The sequence below is a fragment of the Elgaria multicarinata genome, chromosome 4 (genome assembly GCF_023053635.1).
Source record: "Elgaria multicarinata webbii isolate HBS135686 ecotype San Diego chromosome 4, rElgMul1.1.pri, whole genome shotgun sequence".
Taxonomy (NCBI): Eukaryota; Metazoa; Chordata; class Lepidosauria; order Squamata; family Anguidae; genus Elgaria; species Elgaria multicarinata.
Window position 1 is genome coordinate 40517107 of NC_086174.1, and position 27266 is coordinate 40544372.

At 44.4% G+C, this 27266-nt stretch overlaps 1 protein-coding gene across 1 annotated transcript; it reads right to left on the reverse strand.

Annotated features, from left to right (window-relative positions):
- EHD3 (EH domain containing 3) lies at positions 1-23801 on the reverse strand. The gene is made up of 6 exons (XM_063125605.1): positions 23262-23801; positions 13994-14170; positions 10151-10248; positions 2570-2982; positions 1632-1796; positions 1-622 (listed from the first exon to the last, which is right to left on the reverse strand). Exons 1-6 carry the CDS (start codon positions 23486-23488, stop codon positions 95-97), a joined length of 1608 nt encoding a protein of 535 aa, XP_062981675.1. The 5' UTR covers positions 23489-23801; the 3' UTR covers positions 1-94.
- Between the last annotated feature and the right edge of the window lie 3465 nt (positions 23802-27266).

The following is a 27266-nucleotide window of genomic DNA, read 5'->3' on the forward strand; positions in this document are numbered from 1 at the left end:
AGGGGCTTTTAAGATATAGATCAGGGTCTCTGCACCTACCTTAGAGTAAAAATGAAAAGAAGACACACATTTAAAGTCATGTCTGCTTTGGCCCTCATCCTGCAAACTTCCTCTTAGATGGAGGGATGAGGTGGAATGGAAGCTCATTGGGAAGCTCATGACCTTCCAACTTGACTTTGATGAGATGATTAGCCAAAGCAAACTCCTCCTCATCCAGCAACCCATCCCTATCAATATCACACAGTTTCCATATCTTGCCCAACACTGTGTTAGGCAGCTTGGATCTCACCATCTCCTTCTTGGCATTAGCACCAGTTATTTTCCCATCGATAGGTGACAATGTGTAGAAGATCTCATCATACATGGGCTTATCCCTGGCCACCACCCAATCTGCATCATCAATTCCTTCTCCTGCTCCTTCGCCATAGCCATGCCCAAAGGGACCATGCAGGGTGCCTTCAAAGGCGCCTCCTTTCACCATCTGGACAGGCCTCTGGGACTCCTCCTGGCGTACCAGCACCATGAGTTGTGCAATGTCATAGGCCAACATATCCTCTACGGCATCCAGCAACTTGGTCTTTATAGGCTGGAACTTGCTGAAATCCTGAGCCTGCAGCTGCTCCTGAAAGACATACAGCAGACAGAACAGGGTGTGAATTTTGTTACTATCCAACATAAGAAAGGTGACCTCACCAACAATCCAGGAGTTTGTATCCATTGTCATTTTGAAGCTGAGGGTTCACCTTGGCCACAGCCTCCCCCTCCCTCAAATATAGTCAGTTCAAACAAACTGGCCAGTTACCAAATTGAAGCCAAGGCTCTGATTCAATTCCAGATTTTGGCTGGGGTGAGAAGTGCAAGAAGACACTCTCTTTCCTTTAAGTGTGAATGACTTTCATAACCAGTAGTTCTTTTCAGGATATTCTGGAGGCTGTGTACAGACAATTCTCTGTGAAAGTAATCCAAGTTCCATGGCAATAAAAGCCAATCCACAATCTTTACAAGTAACTTAAATATATTGAGATTCTATAAATCTAAATTCTGTGCCTTTACCATATTGTATGGCTTTCCCTGTAGAGTCTTGGCATACATGCAGTTCTGGTTATGCCACTTTGTACACAGAGTGGGTTATTGTGATGTCTGAACACAGTGCGTTTTTCTCAGGGTGGCTTGTTAACCATGCAATGTAGTTTATTTTTCTTGAAGAAGCCACCTTGAGAACCCATGACTTGTTGTGAGGTTGTTCAGGGTGGTTAACAAGCCACACTGCATGGTTAATGAGCAACCCTGTGGAAAACGCACTGCATCCAGACAACACAATAACCCACTCTGCAGAAAACGCAACACAGTAACCATGGTTCAACAACCACCCACACTGGGTGGGTTAGTGTGTTGAGTGAACACAGCCATTGACACATTAACCTTCCATTCTGGAAGTTACAGGTAAGGTAGCTATCCACTTTCACAGTAACCTGAACTGAAAACCAGGATCTCTTCTGGGTCACAGCATTCCTTCTAAACCAGAATGTTCTAGTAGAGGCAGCAGTAGAGTTCAGCTTATTCAGTGTAGTTGAAACAGAGCAGTTTCTGCTATCGCTGTTCTCAGATTCTTTATTGTTTCTGGCACTTACTTGCATCTTTTTCAGATTAGGAAAGTCTCCTGGTGAAATCTGATGCTCCTGCTCGATCCGCCTATATATCTCTCCTAAATTGTTCACGAGTTCTCTCTTCTTATTGTCCTTGCCGAAAACGGATGGCATGTCCTTCTTCAGTGAGCTAATGATGTAAGCATGGACCTAAGGGCATCATAGAGGATAGTACAATGTTTTGGTTTTTTTAAAGAGTAACAATGGAATTATTGCATCATTTACAGTTATAAAAATGGCTTTTTACAGTTCTTACCTTATTTATAATGGTGGATATTTATTTATATTTATTTATTTATTTATTACACTTATATACCGCTCCCATAGCCAGGGCTCTCTGGGCGGTCTACAGAAATATAAAATATAATATAATGGTAGGTATAATGGTAGATAAAAATTATAATGGTAGTTTGGGCTGAGAGAGACTGCGATGTGTTCAAGCCAACCATGAAGCTTTATGGCTGAACAAGAATGTTGAAACAAAGAGTTGCAAGACACCAGCAGTAGTCAGTTTTTAAAAATAAATAACTCCAGCAACCAAAAATAATAACACCCCCATTATGTCTGAGAGTCGGCATGACCATGGCCCCTTTCAGAAGACACCTTAAACCATAGCTTTAGCCATGGTGGTTAAGCCAGAAAGTCAGGCTGTGTTCAGAAGACACCTTAAACCTTAATCACCATGGTTAAAGCCATGCTTTAACGTGTCTCCTGAACAGGGTCATAGTGGATAATGTGGGAGAGGAAAAAACACACCTGGGTTATTTTGAAATGAACTCAGTACCTTGGATGTAGCTGCAGTTTAACTAAAAATCTATACTCAACTGTGCCTGACCTATTATGCAGGGAAAATCCTTCCTTTTATGTCTATTGCCAAACTACCTTCAGAACTCAAGAAAACTGCACCGGGGCCTGCCACTCACCTTGGCTAGCCGTGCCCGTTTAATGAGATCATTCAGTTTCCGAAGGGCTGCATTGCGGGGTAGGCTTTGGATGTCTTTGAAGAGGTCCTGCTCCTCTGCCTCGAAGAGCTTGCGATTATCTGGGATGAGCAATGGGTGGGACCAGAAGGAACCAATGTAGACCCTGATAACCTCAGGTGTGTTAACAATCTTCCCCAGAGACCACATGAGGGCACCATAAACCCTCATAAGCTGCTGGGTCTCAATCTGGTCAGCTTTGTTGAGTACAACCCTTATTTTATCCTCATGGTTCTTCAGGGCTTTGATGACCTGTGAGAATTCATCCGAAATGTCTAGCTTGTGGGCATCAAAGAGGAGAATGATGCGGTCCACCCGCTCGGCAAACCACTCTAGGATAGCAGCAAAGTCATAGCCTATTGGGCAATAAGAGAAAAGATCCTCATAAAAACAGAGACAATGCCATATGGTAGGCTTCCCCCAACCTAGTGCCCTCCAGATGCATTGGACTACAACTCCCAGCAACCCCCAGCCAGCTGGGAGTTGCTGTCCAACACATCTGAAAGGCACCAGGTTGGAGAAAGTTGCCATGTGGGATACATGCATAGCTGCTCCTCGAACCAAAACTATTCAGCCATAAGCATGCCACTGTAGCTTGGTTGAACACAGGTGAGTGCTCTGTAGAACCAGTGAAAAATATATTCCTATTTCTGCTGGTGGTGGTGTGCTATACTTTAAGAACATAAGAAGAACTGTGTTGGATCAGAACAAGGGCCCATCTAATCTAGCACTCTGTTCACACAGTGGCCAACCTGCTGTCAACCAGGAATCCACAAGCAGGTCATGGTGCATCAGTGCCTTCCCACCCATGTTCCCCAGCAACTGGTGCACACAGGCTTAGTGCCTTGGATACTGGAGGTAGCACATAACCATCAGGGCTAGTAGCCATTGATAGCCTTCTCCTCCCGGAGTTTATCCAACCCCTTTTTAAAACCATCCAAATTGGTGGCCATCACTACATCTTGCAGTAGTGAGTTTCATAGTTTAGCTGTACTCTGTGTGAACTTTATGACCTGAATGTCATAAAAGAGCAATGGATCCACAACTCACAATTCAGAACTAAAGCTGAAATACCGGCCTGCCAGCCCTTACTGGATCCTCAAAGTTATCCTGACTTTTGAAGGCAAATATTTTCTCAGTGTGTGCAAATATTTTGTATTCACTATCAGGGGGCGCTATCTAAATAATTTTGTAGTGGCAGTCAACATCTGAAGTAACCTGACATGCAGCCATTAGTGAAGCCTTTCCTCAACATGGTGCCTTTCAGACGTTTTGGACTACAACCCCCAGCACTCCTTACCATTGGCCATGTTGGCTGGGGTTGATGAGAGTTAAAGTCCACTTGGAGGACACCATGGTGGGGAAGGCTGCATCAGTGCACTGCAGCTCACACGCAGTAGCAGTTAGTCCCTCGCATGCAGCACTCAGTATTTCCCATTATCCAGTAGGTGACTTGCATTAGAATTTAGCAGTGGAGGCTGCTGACTTCTCTGTCAGTGGGGCAGCGTATCCGCTCTGGGTTTCAGTCAAAACCAGTCAGAACTCTGAAAGAGCCAATGTCTGCAGCATCCTGGGCTGTTCCTTCCTAGTTCCGATTGAGACCCAGAGTTGATTCATCGCCCTACTAACATAGGAGCCTGCACTGGAATTGAGCACCTTTTATCTTGCTTTTGCATCCATATCTGAATTACATCCGGCCATTTTGCACAGCTCCCAATGCCCCATCTGGACATCACTCTCTACTGAGTTGAAGTCACTTTAGCTTGGAGAACAAGCGATTTGTGAAGTGCAGTGAGGGATGTTATATAGGAGTACCAATTGCTGGTGCCTATGTGCAGTTGATGGTGACACACACTTCTACTGAGCTTTATCGGGATGCTCTGCATGGGGGCATAGGTGGGCGCAGCATATTTAATTAGAGTGTGCACCCAGGGATTTTTTAAAAGGGTATATTGTTAATACTTAATCATAAAGGAATTTTTAAAATTCATTTATTTATTAAACGCTGCACACACTGATGCCCTACTCCTGGCAGAGAGGCTCCCAGCAGAGCGATTCCTTTTCATTCCTGCTGCCAAGAGCAATTGTGGTCTCTCGGAGGCAGTGGTTCTTTGGCATGGCAGCAGAGCAGCTGGAGGGCCGTTTCCACTGTGTCTGGATCTTCCTCTGGATCTCTATTCAAAGTCCCCTCAATTTGGTGCTTATTGCTTGAGACATTAGGGTGTGCCTGGGCACACCCAGCACATCCCTTGCGCACACATATGCATGGGGGCATTGCACCCATGGTGCAAATGGATTATGCACCAAGAGTTTGCTGATACCAGTTCTATATTTGTGGAGAAGAGTGCCTCTGTAATGCAAATGTGCAAAACTATTCCTGTTTTTCATTATGCTACCCAGAAGGTTGTGGATAACCAGACTAATTAGGACCTTCTACTCCAGGCTAACAGCTACTTATTCTTTCTCCAAAAGAAAAACAAACAAAGGAACATCCTGATTAAAGCAAGCATACCCAAAGCAGAATTTACACAAGTGACTTCCCACAGCAGTGCATTTGTACCGCTTTCTCAGCCAAGAGCGATGTACGTGTGTCAGACTTCCAGAACTAACAATTACATGAAGACAAAGTGGCACAGAGCATATTCCAGCTTAACACATTGCTCAAGTCCTGATTTTATACTGAAGGGGAATGAACACCAGATCCAGAAAGTAAACTATGGAATTAGCTATTAGGGGTGTGCACGGACCCCCCACTCCGCCCCGCGGGCCGATCCAAAAATTTCGGATCGGCCCGCTCCGAGCCGCTCCGCCCATACTCCGCTCCTCTTCGCCGTGGAGCTCCAGCTCCGAATAGGAGCTCCGCATTGGAGGGGAGTGGCGCCAGGTAAGGCCAGGAGAGGAGGGCGGGAGGTTTACCGGGCCCTGCCGCCATCGCCGCCTGTGTGGCGACGGCGGCAGAGCCCGGTAAGGGACCAAGGGGGAGGGGGGCCTTACCTGCCTCCGTCCGCGGTCCGTCAGCATCTTCAATTGAGCCCGCGGTTCAGCCAGGAAGTCTGGGCTGCAAGCGGCCCAGAATTCCTGGTTGAACCGCGGGCTCAATTGAAGACACCGACGGACCGTGGACGGAGGCAGGTAATGGAGAGGAGGGCAGGGTGGGTGGGTTACCGGGCCCTGCCGCTGTCGCTGCATGGGCAACAGCGGCAGGGCCCGGTAAACCCCACTTACCTTTCCGGCGGAGCTCCGGATCGAGGCGAAGGATCCGCCTTCACCTCGATCCTCTTTGCCACGCTCCGCCGGCCCCCCAATCCTCTTCACCTCCGCCTTAAGGGCAGGCAAAGCCCCCCGCTCCGCTTCTAATTCGCCGGTCCGATTAGAAGCGGAGCACATCCCTATTAGCTATGACAAGATGTAGTGATGTCCACCAATGTGGGTGGCTTTAAAAGGGGATTGGATAAATTCCTGCAGGGGAAGGCTATCAATGGCTACTAGTCCTGATGGCTATGTGCTACCTCCAATATCAGAGGCAGTAAACCTATATATACCAGTTTCTGGGGAACATGGGCAGGAGGGTGCTGTTGCGCTCACGGCCTGCTTTTGAGCAGCTGGTTGGCCACTGTGTGAACAGAATGCTGGACTAGATGGGCCCTTGGTCTGATCCAGCAGGGTCTTCTTATGTTCTACATTCTACATTGCTGTATAGCAGTGGTGTAGTGGTAAATTCTGAAGTGCAGATGCTCATCATGACAGCTGCCATAGTCATGCCTCGAAGAAGAGCCCCCAAATTTAGGCAGCTGCATTCATCCATATCACAAACCACTTCTATCAGTTTTATCTTATTGGAAAAGCTAATGGTTCTTAATTGTCCATTCAAGACCAAGCTACCACAAAATATACTACATGCTTTACAACAGGGAACAATATATTGTTGCTGGGACCCTGTCCCCTCCCCAGCTACTGTGGGAATTGAAGCTAAGCTCAGAAGGAACAGGGGGTGGCAGCATCCCTGGTAGTGAAAAGGTGCTGGTGCTGCATTCCTCCAACCACAGGCTCCATTACACCACTGCTGTACATTAGGAGTAATTTCTGCCACTAGAGCTGCATAGATGCAAAACATGTTTGCACAAGAACAGAATTATGTTTCAAGTTTCCAAATGATCTCTTCAACATTGAAATATGTTTTCCATGGAATAAATGTCTCCCCGCCCCGACTCATGACTCACAATATTTCATTAGCTTTGTAACCAAGCAACGTATTCTTGGCCAGACTTTTTTTGGTGTGTGTGTGTGTGTGTGTGTGTGTGTGTGTATGAAAGTTTTCTCAGTTGCTATCTAGATTTTCAAAATTCTTCAAACAGCAGTTCTTAGAGGCCAGCCTTGTGAAGGGTACTCTTATTTTGGCATCTGCTGATAACTCAATGATCAATTTAAGATCAGGTCTGAAAAGAGGTTCTGGCAAGGTATTCCCATGCTTAAAAAACACTATTAGTTATTCCAAGTATTGACCAGTTAAATGGTTAATATAAAATTTCCCTGACAGTGTGTATCCTCTTGTGTGAGTGATACTGACATTAACACACTTTAATCAATACATGAGTCAGCCAGCATCACATGGTAATATTTTACATTACATCTTACAGGGGGGAAGGGTATGGTTTTTGCAGCAGTGTAATTTTTAGCGAAGTCTCAGATTCTAAAAGTACCGTGTGCTTATTAACACTACTGTTCCATCTTGCAACAATAGCAGGAAGCACTGCATAATTGACTTTCATGAGATGTACCAAAAGCTCAGATTTTATGGATGCTGTAACTTGAGTCCATTAGTCCGTGACCTGCACCCTGGGATGATTGAGAGGAGATCCTGGCCCTCCTTTGTGTGACAACCTTTCACGTATTTGAAGAGTGCTACCATGTCTCCCCTCAGCCTTCTCTTCTCAAGTCTAAACATCCCTACTCTTGATAGGCTATCTCTGTCTAACTACCGACCTGTCTCTTTGTTGCCGTTTGTTTCAAAGATCCTGGAGCGTGCGGTCTACTCTCGCTGTCTTGACTTTCTTTCTAGTAACTCTGCTTTGGATCCATTTCAATCTGGATTCCGTCCTCTGCATTCCACCGAAACAGCCCTTACTAAGATCACCAATGATCTCCTTACTGCCAAGTCTAAAGGCCATTATTCCGTTCTTATTCTCCTTGATCTAACTGCAGCCTTTGACACGGTTGATCATGATCTTCTCTTAGATTCCCTTCATGACCTTGGATTTTGTGGCTCTGTCTATAACTGGTTTGCCTCCTATCTAGCGGGTCGCTCTTTCAGCGTGTTGGCTAATGGCAGCTCGTCTTCCTCCTTTCCCCTTTCAGTAGGGGTTCCGCAAGGCTCGGTGCTTGGCCCGTTGTTGTTTTCCTTATACATGTTGCCCTTGGGCAAGCTTATTCAATCTTATGGCCTCCAATATCATCTGTACGCCGATGATACACAACTATATCTGTCATCTCCGGAACTTTCTCCTGATGTTCACGATCGTATCTCGGCATGTCTTTCAGATATCTCAGCTTGGCTGCTTCATCGTCGCTTGAAGCTTAACATGGCAAAGACTGAATTGCTTGTTTTTCCTCCTAAACCTTCTCCTCATCTCTCATTCTCTCTTACTGTCAATGATGTTACGCTTACTCCGGTCAAGGAAGCTCGTAGCCTTGGCTTTATCTTCGACTCCTCGCTCTCCTTTATTCCTCATATTGAGGCAGTAGCTAAATCTTGTCGATTTTTCCTGTATAATATTGCCAGGATTCGATCATTTTTGTCTGTCTCTTCTGCCAAGACGCTTGTTCATGCACTGGTTATTTCACGGTTGGACTACTGCAACCTTCTTCTCTCTGGCCTTCCTTCTTCTCACATCAGTCCGTTGGTTTCTGTTCACCACTCTGCCGCAAAGATCATCTTCTTGGCTCGCCGCTCCGACCATGTTACTCCGCTTCTGAAATCTCTTCATTGGCTTCCAATTCACTTCAGAATCCAATATAAACTTCTCCTGTTAACCTTCAAAGCTTTTCACGGTCTAGCTCCTTCCTATCTCTCCTCTCTCATCTCACACTATTGCCCCGCTCGTGCTCTTCGCTCCTCTGATGCCATGTTTCTCGCCTGCCCAAGGGCCTCTACTTCCCTTGCTCGGCTTCATCCATTTTCGTCTGCTGCCCCTTACGCCTGGAACGCTCTTCCAGAACATTTGAGAACTACAAGTTCAACCACAGCTTTTAAAGCTCAACTAAAAACTTTTCTTTTTCCTAAAGCTTTCAAAACTTGATGTTGTGCAGACTTCTACTGTTACTTTCTACTGTTAATTTTTCCCTACCCTGTGCCTGCTTACCCTACCCTGTACCTGTTTGCATTCTCTTCCCCTCCTTATTGTTTTACTATGATTTTATTAGATTGTAAGCCTATGCGGCAGGGTCTTGCTATTTACTGTTTTACTCTGTACAGCACCATGTACATTGATGGTGCTATATAAATAAATAATAATAATAATAACACATAAAGAAATCATATGGTGCAGCAGAGTTGGAAGTTAGAAAGATTGACATGGTTTTTTGTTTTTAAAAAAGGCTTTGCCTAAATGTGGCTCTCATCATTCACTCACATCTGGAATAAACAATGGACACATATATGCAAATTAATGTGTATGCGTTTCATTGGACCATACATCAGATTGCTTGTGGTGGGGGTGCAGTTTATGTTTGAATCTCCCCGTTCATTTATTTTTAAAAAATGTTTACATACAGAAAAGCAGCATGTCAACGTAAGGGCTGGACTAGAACACTCTCCCCCATCAATGCATTACTTTTCTCTGTCTTGGTGGATTTTTGCATTGGGGAAATAATGTAAAACATGATTTATCCCCCTCTTCTTGAAACAGTACAGTGCTTACTTGAGAGATACAGGCACTAGGGCTATGCAAGCCTTGGGACTCGGATTTGAAAATCTGAATCACAGAGGCCATTTTACAGCAGATCCTCTATTTTATGATGGCCCTGCCATTTCCTTGAACAGCCGTAAGCCCCCTATCGCCTACAACTCCCAGCATGCAGTGCCTGGGAGGGCTGTATTTACCGGATCCCAGGAACAGAGGGCATATGTATACTTGCTGCCGCCATCACGTCCTCCTCAGCACGATCGCTGATTTCGCTGCATGATTGCTGGCTTCCTGTCACAATCGCTGGCTGGCAATCATGCCAGGAAGCCAGCGATAACGCGGAGAAACCTGTGATCACGCAAAGGAGTTGGCGACGGCCATAAAATCTGAGGCTTGCACAGCCCTAGCAGGCACTCCATCCTGATTTCCCCTTCTGGTGACAATTTTAAAGCTATACAGGACATTCAGAAACCAATCCCATGATCAAATCAATAGCTTTGTAAGAATGTGCTCAGCAATACCTACTTAACTTGCATCCTAATACGTTTTGAAACAAGACTTAAGTCAAATCCAGAAGAAGTATGCCCATGCCCCATAATTAGAAGCTGTTTCTTTACTTTACCTCGGCTAATCCTTTGTTTTTCTCCAGAAAGGATCCCTGGTGTATCGATAACACTGATGCTCTCTAGTACCGGGTTTGGCAGTTGGGCACATACAAATCTAAGGACAAAAAACACAAACTCACTAGAAAATTTAAGCAATAAAGCAGGGGTGTTCAACTTCAGGGTTGTGGGCCAAATCTGGCCCTGCTGGGGTCCCAATCAGGTCCTCTCCCCGCCCCCATTCTAGAAGGCTGAAAGGCCTCTCCTAAGGCTTTGTTATTGACAGTAAACGCTATAAGCTAAATTAGGTTGCTATGGAGGTATTTCTGGTATTCTTTTCCCCGCCCTGTTTACCTTTGGTTCCTGCTCATGACTGGGATATGACTCCCAAGAGCTTCTCCAAAAGTGCAATAAAGTAAGGAAGTTTTTTTAAAAAATGGATAATATCAGGAGCAGGAATTAGTTTGGTCCCACTAATTCTCTTCAGGATTCTCCACTGTGAATTTTAGCACTGAGTTTTAGCAAATACCCATTGGTTGAAATTAGTAACTGCCATCTGGCGATATTTGTCAACTATTGTTGAGAATTAGTACTATGCCAAAAGTTTTGATTATTCCATTTTCGGCATTTTGTGTGGGGTGAGGGGGGTGGGTGGAGGAAAGAAAACTCTGGCAAAAGAGGCTGGGAGAGGTGAGAATTTTGGAGACTTTTCTCCTTGGGGACGGGAACAGGTTTTCCACATACTTTTTAAGTGTAGGAAGTTTTGAGGGGGTCTTCTTTCTATTGTTATTTTTTAAAAATAGCCCCAGCACTTTCAGGATCCCAGGAGTTCTTCCTGAATGCCTACTGGAGAGGCAGAGGTCATATGGTCTCTAATAGACATTCAGGAACTGCTGGGATCCTCCAAGTGTTCTTTTTAAAAAATAAAATACCCCCCTGTATACCTGGCAACTATTACCCATTCAATGCCCTGCACAGTGAATGCCATTAAAATGGACCCTGTGTATAAAAACACAGCAACAGAATAACTCTGTCCCCTTTAACACCAGCTGGTGCATTCTGCCCTTGCGTAGAGCCTACTATCCTGAATACTTTGGACAGAACACTATGATTATTTAGTTTTCCAAAATAACAAATTAAATAGAAGCTCATGCCACCAGGTGGCTAACTCTACTATCTGTCCCCTCCTCCAATGCTTCTCATTTGTAGTGGAGAAAATTATTTTCGTGGGTTAATTTAGGTTTCTCTGCCAATGTCTTTGTTATTTTTGCTTTTAAGTTTCCCCCTGCAGGAGCCCAGCCTTCAGCCATCTCAGCTAGTTAGCATCTCAGAAGCAGCACCATGCTAATTAAATGCCAGAAAGGTCAGAAAGCACATTTGGCCATGAAGTAAGACAAAAAACAAACACCACATACACGCACGCACACATGCACATGCTCATAAACACAAAAACACCCAGACACGGTTCTCTCTGGCCTGCCTGAAAAAGACACTCAAGAAACTGTGTAGACTAAAGAGTATTCCATGAGTATTCCATAGATGCTACCTTTGTCTAATAAGAATAATCTCGGAATCAATAAACAACAAAAGAGTTATTTTACAAAGCTACAGGGTGTGACCATAGACCAGCTTTGGGAAACCTCAGCCCCCCAAGGCCAAATCCATTCAAATCTAGCCATCTGTTGTTCCCCTGAAATTGTTCTGTGTTGTTCTTCTGATTTCAGAATGAAATTATTCTGTGTTGTCTCTTTCTAGTGAAAGTACCTCATCAGAGGGAAGAAAGCAAAGAGCAGTCTGAACGCTATTTTCCCCATGGCTGCTGGCCCTCATCAGAATTGGGGATCAAGTTTGTTCAAAGTTTCTAGCGCTCATGATTGCAGACCTTTTTTTGGGGGGTGGGAAGAGGATGCTATAGCAGGATGCCACAGGGCTAAATATCCTGACTCCTGATGGATAAGAATAAACCCCCAAATATATTGTTGCTAATATCAAGATTTTTAAATTTAATATTCTGATTTTTTAAAAAAGAAAAAGAACCAGAGCTAACAATAACAAAGTTGGGATATCTGGAGGAAGAAATTGCTAAGTATGTTTATGATATGATGCCTCAGTAAGCTCGCCTACAACTGTCTGGGGCACACTGGGAATTGTAAGCCTTTTATCTGTCTAAGCATAGGATTGTACCTTAAAGTGCTTATAGTCATACCCTAAAACAAGGATGAAGAATGTGCGGCTCTCTAAATGTTGTTGGAACGTAACTTTGAAGTTATGTAGTAGAAAAACAGTAAAGGGCAAGCTCTTTGTGTAGCACTCTGATCTCAATTCTGCAATGAAACTGTAAGTAGATAAAGCTATTAACAGCCTTGAGTAGAAAGGCTCATAGTCTAAAAGATCTGGATGGCTCCAGGTTGTGTACCCCCGGGTGAAAGTATAAGCTTGCTACCAATTATGGATACAAGCTACAACTGCTATTTCTGTTCCTCCTTCTAATATATTCTGCCTGGCAAGTGAGAAGATGAACTTGCAAGAACCCTTCTCACCCTGAGATTCCTAGATAACAGTAGAACAGTTGCCCCATTACCAGTCTGGCTTCTTGTTCTGCATACCATGCATTTCAGGTCTGGTAATCCCACATTATGTCATCCTGCCTCCATCCCCAGCCAAATGATTCTTCCTTGTCTAGGGCATCTCACTAGAATACATTGGTCATGACTCACATGGTGCAGCTTAAACCGCTCTCCCAGCAAAGATGAACTGAGCTAGGTATAGGGAAAGAAATTTTGCATAGTGTGTGTGTGTGTGTGTGTGTGTGTGTGTGTTATTTTTGTAGAACTTTGTGTTGGCCATTCTTATTTATTTATTTATTTATTTATTACATTTATATACCACCCCACAGCTGAAGCTCTCTGGGCGGTTTACAACAATTAAAAATAGTAAACATTAAAAGTATACACAAATTTAAAAAACATAAAAACAGTATAAAAACAACAGTATCCATTCTTCAAATTGTTCTTGCAGTTTTAGTTTGAGCGTGGTACCCTGTGCTGAAATCTCTTGCACATCTGGCATCAGGGAGCAATGCCCACCCCTCCTCTTAAGGGCAAGCCAGCCTACTGCCCAGTTTATGTTTGTTCTCTACACGGTATTGGTTGGACGGTTGCCCATACAGAGTTGACCCATTTCATCAGTGGGATTTCTAGATTTAAGCTTGTCAAGGAAACAATGTTAATTGGTTATAACAAACAATTAGCAACACCTCCTTTTGCCAGGCATTTCATTAGCTGGGCTACATGCATCTGTGACAGAAAAATGGACCCAGCCCACAGATCTCATTCTTGTTCCGCTGATATAATGCTTCCATCCATCAAATCTATACCATGTCCTTTTAGCAATATACCATGTCCTTTTAGTGCCCTCTGTCCAATCCAGAATAGGGCTCCTGAACTGAATTGGGTCCATAGTGGAGGAAGGATGGGTTACAGTTTCTCTAACCCCCATGCTACAGTCCCAATCTGGATTGGCGCACCTGTGCCTACACTAGAATAAAAATGAAAAGGGGAAAAAAGATGTAGCTGCTAGCTATGGGCAGCATCCGAAGTTAGTCCTACTTAGTGTAGACATATTCAAATGAATGGGATTTAAGGTAGCCATGACTAACCTAAGTCCCATTCCTTTCAGTGTGACCACTCTAGGTAGGACTAACATTGGATACTGCCCAATGTTAGGTAAAACACTAGCACAGAGTTTGCTTTTCCCAATACAGCTTCCACAAAGCCCAGATTTTACCTGGTCCTAGCTCAAGGAACTGATCTTTCAGCTGATCTCTGGAAGCAGTTTGAGATGAGATAACTCCCCATACTGACCTGTTCAAGAAGGCGTTGCCAAAGGCGTTAAGTTTCCTGAAAGGCTTTTTGGGATCCACAACCAGTGCATTTCCAGGGATGATGCCCTCCACATCCCCCTGCATCACGGCAATGAAGGAGTCTGTGGTAGGCTCTGGTCCGATCCGCATCCCAGGGAAATCTTGTTCCAGAAGGTACCTAAGAACAAACATAAAGCATAAGATGGGTTATAGCGTCAGCCTGCATTTCCAAATTCTTGTTGGCAGTTGTGAATCTGGTAACATGGGGCCATCATTTCCTTCAACAAACAATGTTGTAGGAACTTGGGGAAAGGACTGGATTTCTGATATTGAGCCTGTTCAGAAGACAACTTAAACCCTGCTGGTTAAAGCTTTTGGTTAAGCAGCAGGATTTAAGGTGTTGTATGCAATGCGTTTTGCTAAACCCTGGTCACTTTCTAACATCAGTTGGACCATCTGCAGCAGAGTTAGCAGCTCTAACCAAGGCTTAAAGTTTTTGTTCAACAGCATGGCTTGTGGTTAGTGCTAACCCTAGAGAACCAGAGTTTCGCTAACCCCAGTCCCTGAAGTGGGTGGGTGAGAATTTCATTTGGTTCATTTTTTAAACAAGTACTTACAAAAATTTGCAAATATCTAGATATACGGGATGGAAAGAACCTGAGGTTTAAAAAGTTTGAATGAGGGAGAGAGCAAAACTGAGAAGTACATCCATTCCATTCGCCCATCAGCAAGAAGGAAGTTTGATGAGAGGGTTAAAAGGGAAAAATATGGAATTGGACATATGAGCACCCTACATCCAACTCTTACAGATCCAGCGGCCTTCTCAATTTCTGGAACTCTCCTCCCCTGCTTCTTTGCCTCATGAAAGAGGCAGCGTTTTTTCTGAGACTTTGGCAGAAATTCTCAGGGATCCCCATGGTCAAATGCATGCATCCTGTCAAACTGGTGAGCCATGCAAGAATCTCTCTTCCCCCTCTCTTTCTCTCCCTTTTAAAGTTATAAATGAAGGGGACATGTATATACATCTCCACATGCACACATATTAATAATGTAAAATCCACACCAAATCTTTATATTCCTGAGAACTCTGAAAGTTCTCTCCCACCCCTGCTTTCTCCAATATTTGATGGCGATTTCTTTTTGTAGAATCAGTGTAGTGTAGTGGTTAGAGTGTTGGACTGGGAGTCAGGAGATCTGGGTTCTAGCCATGGAAGCTCACTGTGTGACTTTGGGTCAGTCACATACTCTCAACCCAGCCTACCTCACAGGGCTGGGGAGAATTATGTATGCCCCCTTGGGTTCCTTGGAGGAAAAAGGCGGGATATAAATGCAACAAATCAATAAATACATTCTTTTCGGCCCTCCCCTCTGCGAATGCCCCCCCCCCAAAAATCCTTGGCCTAAATATTGGCACAACACTATTCATGATGAGCCAAACAGAACCACCATTCCAAGTTATGGTGATACTTTTAAGGGACTGATTTGGATTTTCCAATATGCGCTAGTATTGGTGTACCTATACATAGAGCCAATATTTGTAAACATTGCTCAAAACACATTAGTCATAAGAACTTGTGACATGTACTAACTGTAACTAGGTGAAAGGTCCAGGGTGAAGGACAGGTGAAGTTGTGGTTGGAAAATTCCCTGTGTCCATAAGAACAGAGAAGTAAAGTAGACAGTTGACCACATTAAAAGCAGAAGTAATGTCCAACATAGAGGTAAACAAATACTGTACATCAGGAAAGGATGGAACATTCTGGGAAGGGGATGGTCTAAATTATGACTGGCACCAATGGATTTAGCTATTTCAGAATACATTAATATGTATTAGGAGGGAGGTCTTTGTCTCTGAGAAGGGTATTTAAATCTCGACATGGGACAAAGATGCCTTCCCTTTACCTCAGGCATGACTTGGGGGGGATTCCACACGTCGTACTGAGGGCACTTCCATGTGCCCCCAGTGCGCCCCCAAAGCGATCGTGTAGCTTGCCTGTTTGAAGAGACGAGGAAGAGGCGTCCTTGCCGCCGCTGCCGCTGCCACCCACCTCCCTCCTTGCCGGCTGGGTCGGAGAGTTCGGCAGAAGAAGGCGGGGTGGAGAGCGGAGCTCTCCACCCCGCCTTCTTCGGCCGAGCTATCCAACCCGGCCGGCGAGGAGGGAGGTGGGTGGTGGCGGCGGCAAGGACGCCTCTTCCTCGTCTCTTCCAGGCAAGCTACACGATCGCTTTGGGGGCGCACTGGGGGCACATGGAAGCACCCTCAGTACGACGTGTGGAATCCCCCTTAGTCTTGCCTAGGAGATATGTGAGTCCCTTTGCGGAGAAGAGCTCCTTTGCAGAGTCATTGGGTTGTGTTTGTCTATGATTGTTTGTGTTTGTCAATGTTTGTCTTGTTCTCCAGAAATCTGCCAGACTTGTGAGTATGTTCTTTTAATTTGCTTTGCTGAATGGAGGTTCATGTGTCTGTTGGACTTTAACTTTCTTAAATTGTTTTAACAAATGTTTTAAAGTTATAACAGTTTCATTGAGTTTGTGAGTCTGAGTGAAATCAATCATTCTGGATGTCTAACTCTGGATCTTCCTAACACCTACTATAGTGGGGAATTTAAGGAGTACTGTTGCAAGGTATTGCAGGAACTTACACTTCCAAGCAGCCTATGTTCAGTGTACCTTAAAATAAAATTCACCTCAAAAATCCCCTTACAATAGGGATGTGCAAATCACAAAATTTGAGCTTGTTCAAGTCCTCTGAATTCCATCTCAAAGCTTGTTCCGACTTGAGTCCATATCAGATGGTGAGCTTTTTTTCTTTTCTTTTTGAATGAAAATCTGTGGATATTTCTGTTCATATTTTTTCGAAATGAACACATCAACTTTACTCATTGATTTTTTGAAAGTATGTGCAAGTTTTTCATGCACATTTTTCAAATATACACATGCTATCGAACACATTGTCTGCAAATCGCACTGCAAGCTTGGAAATGTATGGATCTTGAACACAAATAATCTGAGCCTGTGTTTGGTCCAGAAGGAGTGAACTGCATTAATCCTGACCCAAAACAAACTGAAATGGATTCCTCATACATCCCTACTTGTGTAGCAGAATCTACCCCAGTGGTTTTAACTTAAGCCAGTGCACATGGATCAGCAAACAAGGCACTTGGCTCCTTTCCTCTTGTCCACTGCATATCCAAGTGTCTGGAGATACATGTCTCCCCTCCACATTGTTGAATGACAGCAAAGCACTTATTTGCTGCATGTACACAAAACACGGATACTGCATACAGGGTGAATCAGTCACACTAACCAGGACACAGACCAAACTAGACATTATTCATGACATTTGGCCTGGCATGGTTTTTTTTTTTAAATAGACAAATAGCTGGCACAGTGGAGACTGAGCTGGGTCAGGACCATGGCATGAGCATAATCATGGAGAGTCCTGAACAGGATTGGGGCGTTCCACACCAGCTTCCTTCCCATGCAAATAGCAGGTGCATCCTCCACCTAATTCAAATCAGCATCAGTGTGGGCGTTAAAGTCTCCCACACTATAGTTCTGATCCAACTCAGCCCTCCCCTCGCACTGGTTATTTGCGTGTGCTTTTTAAAATGCTCACAAGGCCAAATGATGTGAAGAATGTCACATCTGGTTTGGTGCTGATTGGGGCCACAGCTAGACCTAAGGTTTATCCTGGGATCATCCAGGGTTCGCCCCTGCCTGAGCACTGGATCCCCTGTGTGTCACCTAGATGAACAGGTTTGACCCCTGAACGATCCAGGGATAAACCTTAGGTCTAGCTATGGCCTGGGAGTCAAAGAAAAAAACTGAAGTTAGTAACTGAGAGGCAAAAGAAAAACCTAAATTTAATTTGCCCAGATGCAACATCCAGTATGTGACTTCAAAAAGCTGGGCAGCAACATTTCCCCACGAAGAACCGAGCGAATTGTATCACAAGATTTCAACAGAATAAAAAATTCATTATATTTGGGAGAGGGGGGAGAAGCGAGGGAAAGAGAGACCAGGAAATTGTGAGCAACAGACCACAATAGCATAAGAGTTTTATAAAAGCGTATCAGTGAAACCTAAAGCATTCACTGCCAGTGGAAGACTGACATTGCTGGCAGGTAACTCAGTGATAGAGCACATGCGTTTCATGAAACTGGTTCCAGGTTCAGTCCCTGGCACTACCACATAGGGGTCATGATACCGAATCCTCAAATCTAAGTACAATTGGCACTCCAAAAGAAAGCAAACCAAGTCCTCTATCTTCTGGTATCCAACTGGACAATGTCTATCTGCTCCATGTTGGACACTATAGCATCCCCTAACCTCTATTAATTGCAGGGTGTTTAATCTGCATTTAGTTAGTAGCCATCAGATTGAGGCCAGTTTCCCAAGAGGAACTGCAAAATCTTTATACAGCATATTGGAACAGCACTTCTTCACTGGCGGGTGAGCGGCAAGTGGCTTTGCTGGCAATGGCTGGGCAGCTTCGACAGTGGGTGGGTGGCTCGGCGGTGGGCAAGGGATTTCGGGGACAGGCCACTTCAGAGAGACCCATTGGCAACACTAAGCAAAAGGCCCACTCGTCTTTGGCCCTGGCCCTGGACTTGAGCCAGAGCTATTTCACACAGTGATAACAGTGTACAGTACACCTGTCAGCTATGACACCACATGGTCCCTTTCTGCCTTCTTTACTTAAGGTGACCATATGGAAAGGAGGACAGGGCTCCTGTGTCTTTAACAGTTGCACAGAAAAGGGGATTTCAGCAGGTGTTATTTGTATGCATGCAGCACCTGGTGAAATTCCCTCTTCATCGCAACAGTTAAAGCTGCAAGAGCCCTGCCCTCTTTTGTATCTGGTCATTCTAGTAGAGCTCCTGCAATGTTAACAGTTGTGATGAAGAGGGAATTTCACCAGGTGCTGCATGCATACAAATGACACCTGCTGAAATCCCCCTTTCTGTGCAACTGTTAAAGACACAGGAGCCCTGTCCTCCTTTTCATATGGTCACCCTATCTTTACTTCACACAAGCAATGTATAAAAAACAATAATGCTACTGTATTAGGGCTAGAGTTATGATCCTGTTTATTCTAGCTCATCAATGGAAAAGCAGTTAACATTAAATGGAGGAAATATTCAACTTCAAGCCAAAGTTAAGCTCCTGCAGGCCAGGCACACACACTGTGTGACTCTGGGAAGACAGCGAGAGATGAGAGAAGGAGTACATAACAGGAATGGTAGAAATGTATAAGCCTGCTATGTTAAGAGAGTACCTTTCAGCTGACAAAGAGATTGTCTCCTGGGCCAGCGAAGAAAACACAGTTGGATTTCCCTTGGAACCAGATCAGCATACTTTAGTCTTGCCTCATTGACCTTAATCACAGTAGGGCTTCTTTCTTTTCACTTCCAAAGCCTCTAGGAATACTAAAATGAGCCAGCTTTTCCTGGCCATGACTCTGCAACCTTGTCCAATTGCCTTGATGGGTGACAGTTTCATTTAACCCCTCATCCCAAACTAAAGCAGTCTCTTGAAGCTTTCAGGGAGAAAGTTTGGTGATTAAACTGAGCGTCTTCGTCCAGTGGTATTCAAGATGCACCCTAAAACAATGGTCCAAGGCTGGTGATTATCAATGACAAACATTACATGGTTTAATCTGTCAGGTCTCCATTCAATACTATAGATAATCCATCCATTCTTCTCCCACATCTCTCTTTCAGCATGTACAGAGTTTTATACAAACACAGGGATAGAGCCTTCAATGTCTTTAAATTGCATCTCTGAAGCCCTGCTTAAGATTCTCAAGAGATTTAAAGAGAACCACGATCTCTTTGCTATTGTGTTTGGTATGAAAGGAGAAGACAGGGATGAAATGCCATCTGAAATAAAGATACAAGGCCCTCTTTTGTATCTGGTCAAGAGGGCAGGGCTCCTGCAGCTTGAACAGTTATGATGAAGAGGGAATTTCAGCAGGTGCTGCATACAGACAAATGGTACTTGCTGAAATTCCCTTTTCTATGAAACTGTTAAAGATACAGTAGCCCTGCCCTCCTTTTCATATGATCACCCTAGAACTTCTGCTTTCACCATTTCTCTCCCTTTCCCAATTTTACACACAGTTTTCTCCATCTTTATGTCCTCCTTAAAAATATCCACCATACTAGAACATGCCAATTTCTGAATCAAAGACATATTCCTGTTTTGTATTTGTGTTTTTAAAAGCAGACTGCTAAACCGCTTGCTCATTCCTAACTTGGCTCTTTGCTACAAGCATTAAGTTTCAGCAACACCAGAGTATGCAGAAATGTCTGGATCACTTGGATTCACTGATTACCAGGTACTGCCAGTTTCATTACTCTCCCCCACCCCCTGTTCATTACTCTGTCAAGTAATGAGGTAGTAGAAGGAATGGCAGAGAAGTCTATTCTTCACAATCTCTCAATTTTTTTCTTAAAGCCCTGTTCGCTTGATGTTAAGCTCAGCAGGTTTATTACAGCGTCAATGAAAGCAAATTACTCTGTAAGCTTTCCTGAGACCCATTGTATAAGTTATCCCCCAGCCCAGAATTAGTTCAGGTTTACAAAGGTACTACAGTTATACTAATGCAGAGGACAGACACTAGTATCAGTAGTAGAGAATCAAACCTAAGCAATTTGTTCTGCATGCTCTTAGAGAGGCATTCTAATGTACCCACACATTACAGCCATCTTTTAAAGAGCTAGGAATGTCGTCCCAACTAGATACACAGATAATAAAGCTCAGTGTTTACGGAGATACATTTGCTATCTCTGAAGAAGCACCAAAGGAGACCACACAGTGTTGGCAAGAGGGGGTATGACACAAAAAGATTGCTGTATAAAATAAGATTGCACTTCTACAACACACCACAGAAGCCGGAGAAGTTAGAGTATGTCCCCAATTACTTCCTGTAACATCCTGCAGAAAATGGCATTTCTTACATCCTGCGTACTTCTCACTTTCTTTTGTTACATTAGATCTCTCTGTGCCAATATGCCCTTGCAGGGCTGGTGTCGAGGGTAGGTATGCTTGGGCACCTGCCAAGACCCCACACCCCAGCAGGGGCCCAATGACAAGAACCCACTGGACTTGTTCCTCCTACTCACCATTGCAACCAGCTTACTCACTTGCCTCTTGCTCTGGACCAGACAAAGGGGGTGGTGAGGAGAAGCAGCAGTAGATGCCATGGCCAACTTGCTCGCTGGTTCTCTGCCTGCCAAGCAAGCAACTGGTAGCATTGATGAGAAAGAGAATGAGGAGCAATAGCAGCTGGTGACAACAGAGGTGAGAAGATCGATTCACGAGAGAGGCTGTCCGCTGTGGGCACCTTGCCAAGAACCTGGCGCTTTAACCTTGGTCGTATGCAGAACGACTGCTGGGTATAAATTTCAGTTTAGACCCTAATTCAATTTAGCATCAGTGAAAGCTTTGCCCTCAAACCTTGACTGAGGCCTAGCGCTTGCTAAAATGGTAATGCCTGCCCTGTATCTCGAGACCCCATCATGCGAGACCCCAGCTACAATCTGAGGTGGTGCAAACCAGACAAAGATTTAGCACTTCAATGAGAGCTAGGTTTGAACCTTTTCAAGGTGACATGGATGTATAAGTAGGGTGACCATATGAAAAGGAGGACAAGGCTCTTGTATCTTTAACAGTTGTATTGAAAAGGGAATTTCAGGAGGTGTCATTTGTATATATGGGGAACCTGGTGAAATTTCCACTTCATCACAACAGTTAAAGCTGCAGGTGCCCTGCCCTCTTTCAAATCTGGTCACTCTAGTCTAGCTCATGCACCTTTAACTGCTGTGATGAAGACCAAATTTCACCAGGTTCTCCATATATACAAATGACACCTGCTAAACTTCCCTTTTCTATGCAACTGTTAAAGATACAGGAGCCCTGTCCTCCTTTTCAAATGGACACCCTATGTATAAGCCTCTAGGGATCTTCCATGGGGCTTATAGCACTTGTGAATATTCCCTAAAATGGATAACTTAATGGCGGCCAAAATCATATACCAGTACAGCAACTATGATGACTAGTCAGCATAAATGATGATTACTTCGACCAGCAAGCAAAACTGGCACCCATAAACTTGATGTGAAGAGGATATTATTATTATTATTAATTATTATTATTATTATTATTATTATTATTATTATTATTATATTTATATAGCACAATCTATGTACATGGCATGTTACAAAGAACAGGTATGTCAGGTGCTCGCCTCCAATGAGCTTACAATTTAAAACAATCCGTAAAACAACAGAGGAAATGGGAAATGGGTCAACACAGGGAGGAATATGCAATTACTTCTATTACATATTTCAAGAATATATTTGAAGTCTCTAAGTGCCACAGCCAGTTTAAGGCACTTCGACTTCATCTCCCCCACCCCAAAGTATCCTTCAATTATGAAAACTTGATCCCACAAACTCCTCAAATTCTCAGTGACATGAACTTAATAACACTTCAATAAATGTCAGTGGTGAACTCCCCCCCCCCCCCGGGATTCCCATGATCATTTGGCAGAAGTTTAAATTCAGCAACAAATGTCAGCGAAGCATTTGCTGGTAACCCACCGCTGATCTCACATGTTTTTGTACATGATTATATGCAACACCAAGACCACAGAAGCACAAACAAATGTTTCCTCTAGAGACAGAATCACAACTTGTTCTCCATTATTAATGGCAGTGTTCTGATATCCTGTCATCCTAGCATGGATTAATTCATGCATTTTGCATCTCACCAGAAGGTATTTAAGAAACTCTTCTGACATTTGCGAATTACCTATAAAACAGTATTTGTGGGGGAGGGGAGGGGAGGGGGTAAGCACTTCAGATGCCACACCAAGCCATGGTGGTTAAGCTTTTTGAGCAAAACATTATGGCTTAGTGTGTCGTGTGAACCATTCTAACCATGGTGGCTACATAACCACAGTTTAAGCATGCTCGCTAACCATTTGCTGCAAAAGGGTTAGTGGCCTAACCATGGCTTAGTGTGTTGTCTGAACAGGCCCATTAACAGCAAGCACAACTTGGAAGAGTAATAGCCAGGTCTTCTACCCTCACATCTCACAAGCTAGAAGAAGAGAACGCAATTAGGAACTAAATATTTTTCTCTGTTCTGAAATAGGCATGTATAAGTACGATTTTCACACATGCATCTACACCCCTTTACCAATACAACCCAGTGATTATCGGTTGCCCCAGAAATCTAAAGAGCCCACCAGCGTTTACCTTATGAAGGTGGTCTTCCCAGTTGAATACTGCCCCACAAGCAGGACCATAGGCTTGTTGTCAAAATCAGCATTTTCCAAGGCAGGCGAATGAAACTCATGGAATCTGTAGTATTCTTCCAGAGGGAGAAGCTTCGTTTTGTACAGTTTTTTAAGACCCTCACTCACTGTCTGGAAGACTTCAGGGTCTTTCCTCCGCCTGTCATCATTGCCCAGCCAGCTGAACATTTTTGCATCCAGGGAAGCAACGTTACCACTCTTTCATCTTCTCCGGCAGACCCTGGTCACCAATGAATGAGAATGACTTGTGCTTCAGCCAGCTCGCCAACTCCCTGACTCGCTCAGGTCTCTGGTGGAAAGTTCCAGGCTGCGAAGCGAAATTGATTGGCTGTATTCTTTCCTCCTTGGGAAAAAGACAGAAGTATAAATTGCTTTATTGCTCACTAGCCCCTCTAGCCTGCCGTATAAAGCAAGTGAGAAAACGTTTCTGGAAACAGCAGGGGTGGCACTGTCCCCAGCAGCTGTGCAGCAACGTCTTCATGTTTTCTTGAGACAAGCTGCTGAACGGTGGCTTATTGCAAAAATAATAATTAAAAAAAGCTGCTGCATGCAGCTTTAAGAGAGGGAGGGGAGAAGTCCAGTTGCATTCAATGTTATGAGGATCGAAGCAATAATAAAAGGAAAAAGGGGCTTTGCCTGGATAGATCAGTCTGGTGCCGAGCTGGACTGGCTCCAGGCGCTTTCTGACTGAAGGGCGAGGACTGCTGCGGTGATCTCGTCTACAGCATAAATTCTTCAGCCTGCAGGGAAAGGCAGCTGAATCACGGCAGCATCCTTCCTTGCAAAGCAGCTGGTCTTTAAATGCCAGCCTCGCAGGAAATCGACCTGGAAAACGGAAGTGGTACGGCTACCGGCAACGTCCAAAGTAATGTGAGATGCTGGCGAAAATCATGGCCAGTGGCTGCTTTAGGTGAATGAAGACATGAGACAGCAGTTTGGGGTTAAGAGCCACAACACTGAGTAAGCATAACAGACGAGAGCTGCAACAAGATTAGGGAGAACAAGGGCTGGGCGTGGGCACCCTATCCAGTGGAGGCTGGGGGCTCCAATGTCAGTGGGGTGGTGAATCCGCTCTGGCTTTCAGCCAGAATCAGTCGGAACTCTAAAGGAGGCATCCAAGGTGCATCTATCACCTTGGATACTACTGGTAGTCATACCATGGTGGCACCTTGGATAGCTCCATTAGAGTTCTGACTGGTTCTGGATGAAACCTGGAATGGATTCACTGCCCCACTGACATTGGAGCCACCAGCCTCCACTGGCTGTATCCCTTCTTAGGGCTGCCAGGAAGATTCCAACAGTCTCCTGCTAGGCAATACCACTCTGGCTCAAAGCAATAGGTCAGTATAACTCGCTGATCTCTACCTTTTATCACCGGCCTGCCATAAAGGTCCCAGATGGCCACACCATACCCTCACTGGTTAGTAGGAGTGTGCACAGACCCCCTGATCCGCTTCTCTTCCAGATCCGCAACTTCCGGATCGGGTCCGCTCTGCTCTGATCCACCTATAGTCTGCTCTGGTTCACTGCAAAGCTCCGGATCCGGATCGGAGCTCCGCTTTCCCCCCATAGGCTTGCATAGAAATCCAAAAAAGCCTACAACTTTTTTTCTGTTAATGTTAGAAACCTCAAACTCGGCACCATGATAGCTTATCCATGTATACACATGCATGCCAAACCTCAAGCAAATCCAAGCATTCCCTGATTTTCGGGGAATTTTTGAAAATCGTACACCCCATTTTCAGACATGGGATTTACTCTGACATTTTGAAAGATAAAAACTTGGAAGCAGGCACCCTCACAGATGCCATCTAGATCTACATTCATGGCAAGTTTCAAGCAAATCCCATCATCCCCTGATTTTTGGCGGGGCTTTAACCTCTAATGCATCACCCCTAACTCCAATTCACACACCTTTCAATATCTCCGTCAATTTTCACGTTAGAAATGTCAAATTAGGCACCATGATACCTCATGCATGTATACACATGCATGCCAAGCCTCAAGCAATTCCAAGCCTCCCCTGATTTTGGGGGAATTTTTGAAAACCGGACAACCTATTTTTAGACATTGGATTTGCTCTGACATTTTGACAGATAAAAAACTTTGAAGCAGGCACTCTCACAGATGCCATCTAGATCCACATCCATGGCAAGTTTCAAGCAAATCCCATCATCCCCTGATTTTTGGTGGGTCTTTAACCTTTTAATTTACCCCAAATCAAGCCCCATGCTAGAACTACGTCAATTTTCAAATTAGAAACGTCAAATTAGGCACTATGACACCTCATGCATGTATACACATGCATGCCAAGCCTCAAGCAATTCCAAGCCTCCCCTGATTTTGGGGGAATTTTTGAAAATCGGACACCCCAGTATCTCAGGGATTTAAAGCTGCAGACAGCTCAATGGGGCCATTTCAAAGGAAATCCCAACATGCCATGAATTGGGGAGTAGATAACCCTAAATATGAATCTTCTTCCACACTTGAAAAATTTATTTGGAACTTCAAGAAGTCTAAGTGTGCGCAGGAAGGACTTATCCCCTGAGTCAAAGCAAGACACACACAAACCATCCCTGCGAGGTGGGCACAAGGAAGTGCGGCAAGGATTGTTTCTTTCTTTCTAAGCCAGCAGTAACACATTGCAAACCAACCCTGCGAGGCAGGCACAGAGGAGGAGGACTGGCAGCAAGCATGCCGGAGGCTGGTGGGCATGAACCACAAAGCCCATCATGTAGTGCAGCTCCCAGGCACCAGGCGGGCAGAGAGGCAGGCAGAGATATACCATAGATCTATGGGGGAGTCAGTCCCGGCAGATGCCCCACCACAGCAGCACCCGCGAGGGGAAGACAGGCAGGCAGGCAGGCAGGCAGGCAGGCAGCAGACATTTCTGGGGGCACAAGGATTGTTTCAAAGCCAGTAATGCAAACCATCCCTTTGAGGCGGGAGCAGCACAGAGAGATGCCTTTTCTTTTGCATCCCATAAGGCTAGGAGGATAAGAGTAAAGCTTTGTGATCCTTGCTTCAGAGTTGATTGACTGCACTGTGATCACAGCCATTATTAAACAACAACAACAACAACAACAACAACAGTAATGTTAATAATAGCAGTACTAATTAATATTTATAGCAATAACAACAACAACAACAACAACAACAACAACAATAAGGAGTTGGACCACAATGAAAGCCTGCCTGACTTCACTGAAGAGGAAAAACCAGGAGAGCTTGGGCTATGGGGTGTATATATATAAAATGGAATAAATAAATAAATAAACAAAGGAGGGGTGGAATTAAAAACAGCAGTGTTGATGAATAAACAACAAGAAGATTTTTTTAAAAAAGGCTATGTCTGTCTTTTACCAGTAAGAGGAAAGTGGACGTGCCCAGGGGTAAGGGGATATGCGATTTGACTGGCCCTAAGTAAGTACCAGTCTTTAAGAAGCTACCTGTCACTTCAACTCATGACAAGCATTAGCTTCTCCACTCCAGTCTCCCTCCACTGGTTACTCTTTGGAAGGCTCTGATGATCCTCCAAGGAGTGCACTGGGCACGTCCACATGCCCTAGGGGACCTCATCCCCTTGCACCACATCTATTCAGTTGTTCACCAAGGTTAGGGTGGGTAGCAGTGCTGTGTTTCCTGTTATTTATTTGCTTAGTATATGATTTCAGGTTGTGTTTGTGCGTTTGGTGGGGCTACTGTTATTTTTTAAAAAAAAAAAAACTGGGAAAAGTCCGTTCAGAGACTAAGAAAGAGAAGTTTCCCATATCCCAAGTTACTAGGTATCCCGTTTTGCCTATCCCCCCTCCAACTTTGGGATTGGAGGATGCTTCATCAGGTGATCATGACTGGGAGTTGAATCTGCCTCTCAGAACTTCAAAAAGGTACCTCTCCCGCTTTTTTTACCCTATTTTTAAAGAAAATTATAGCAAGCAAACCGCAC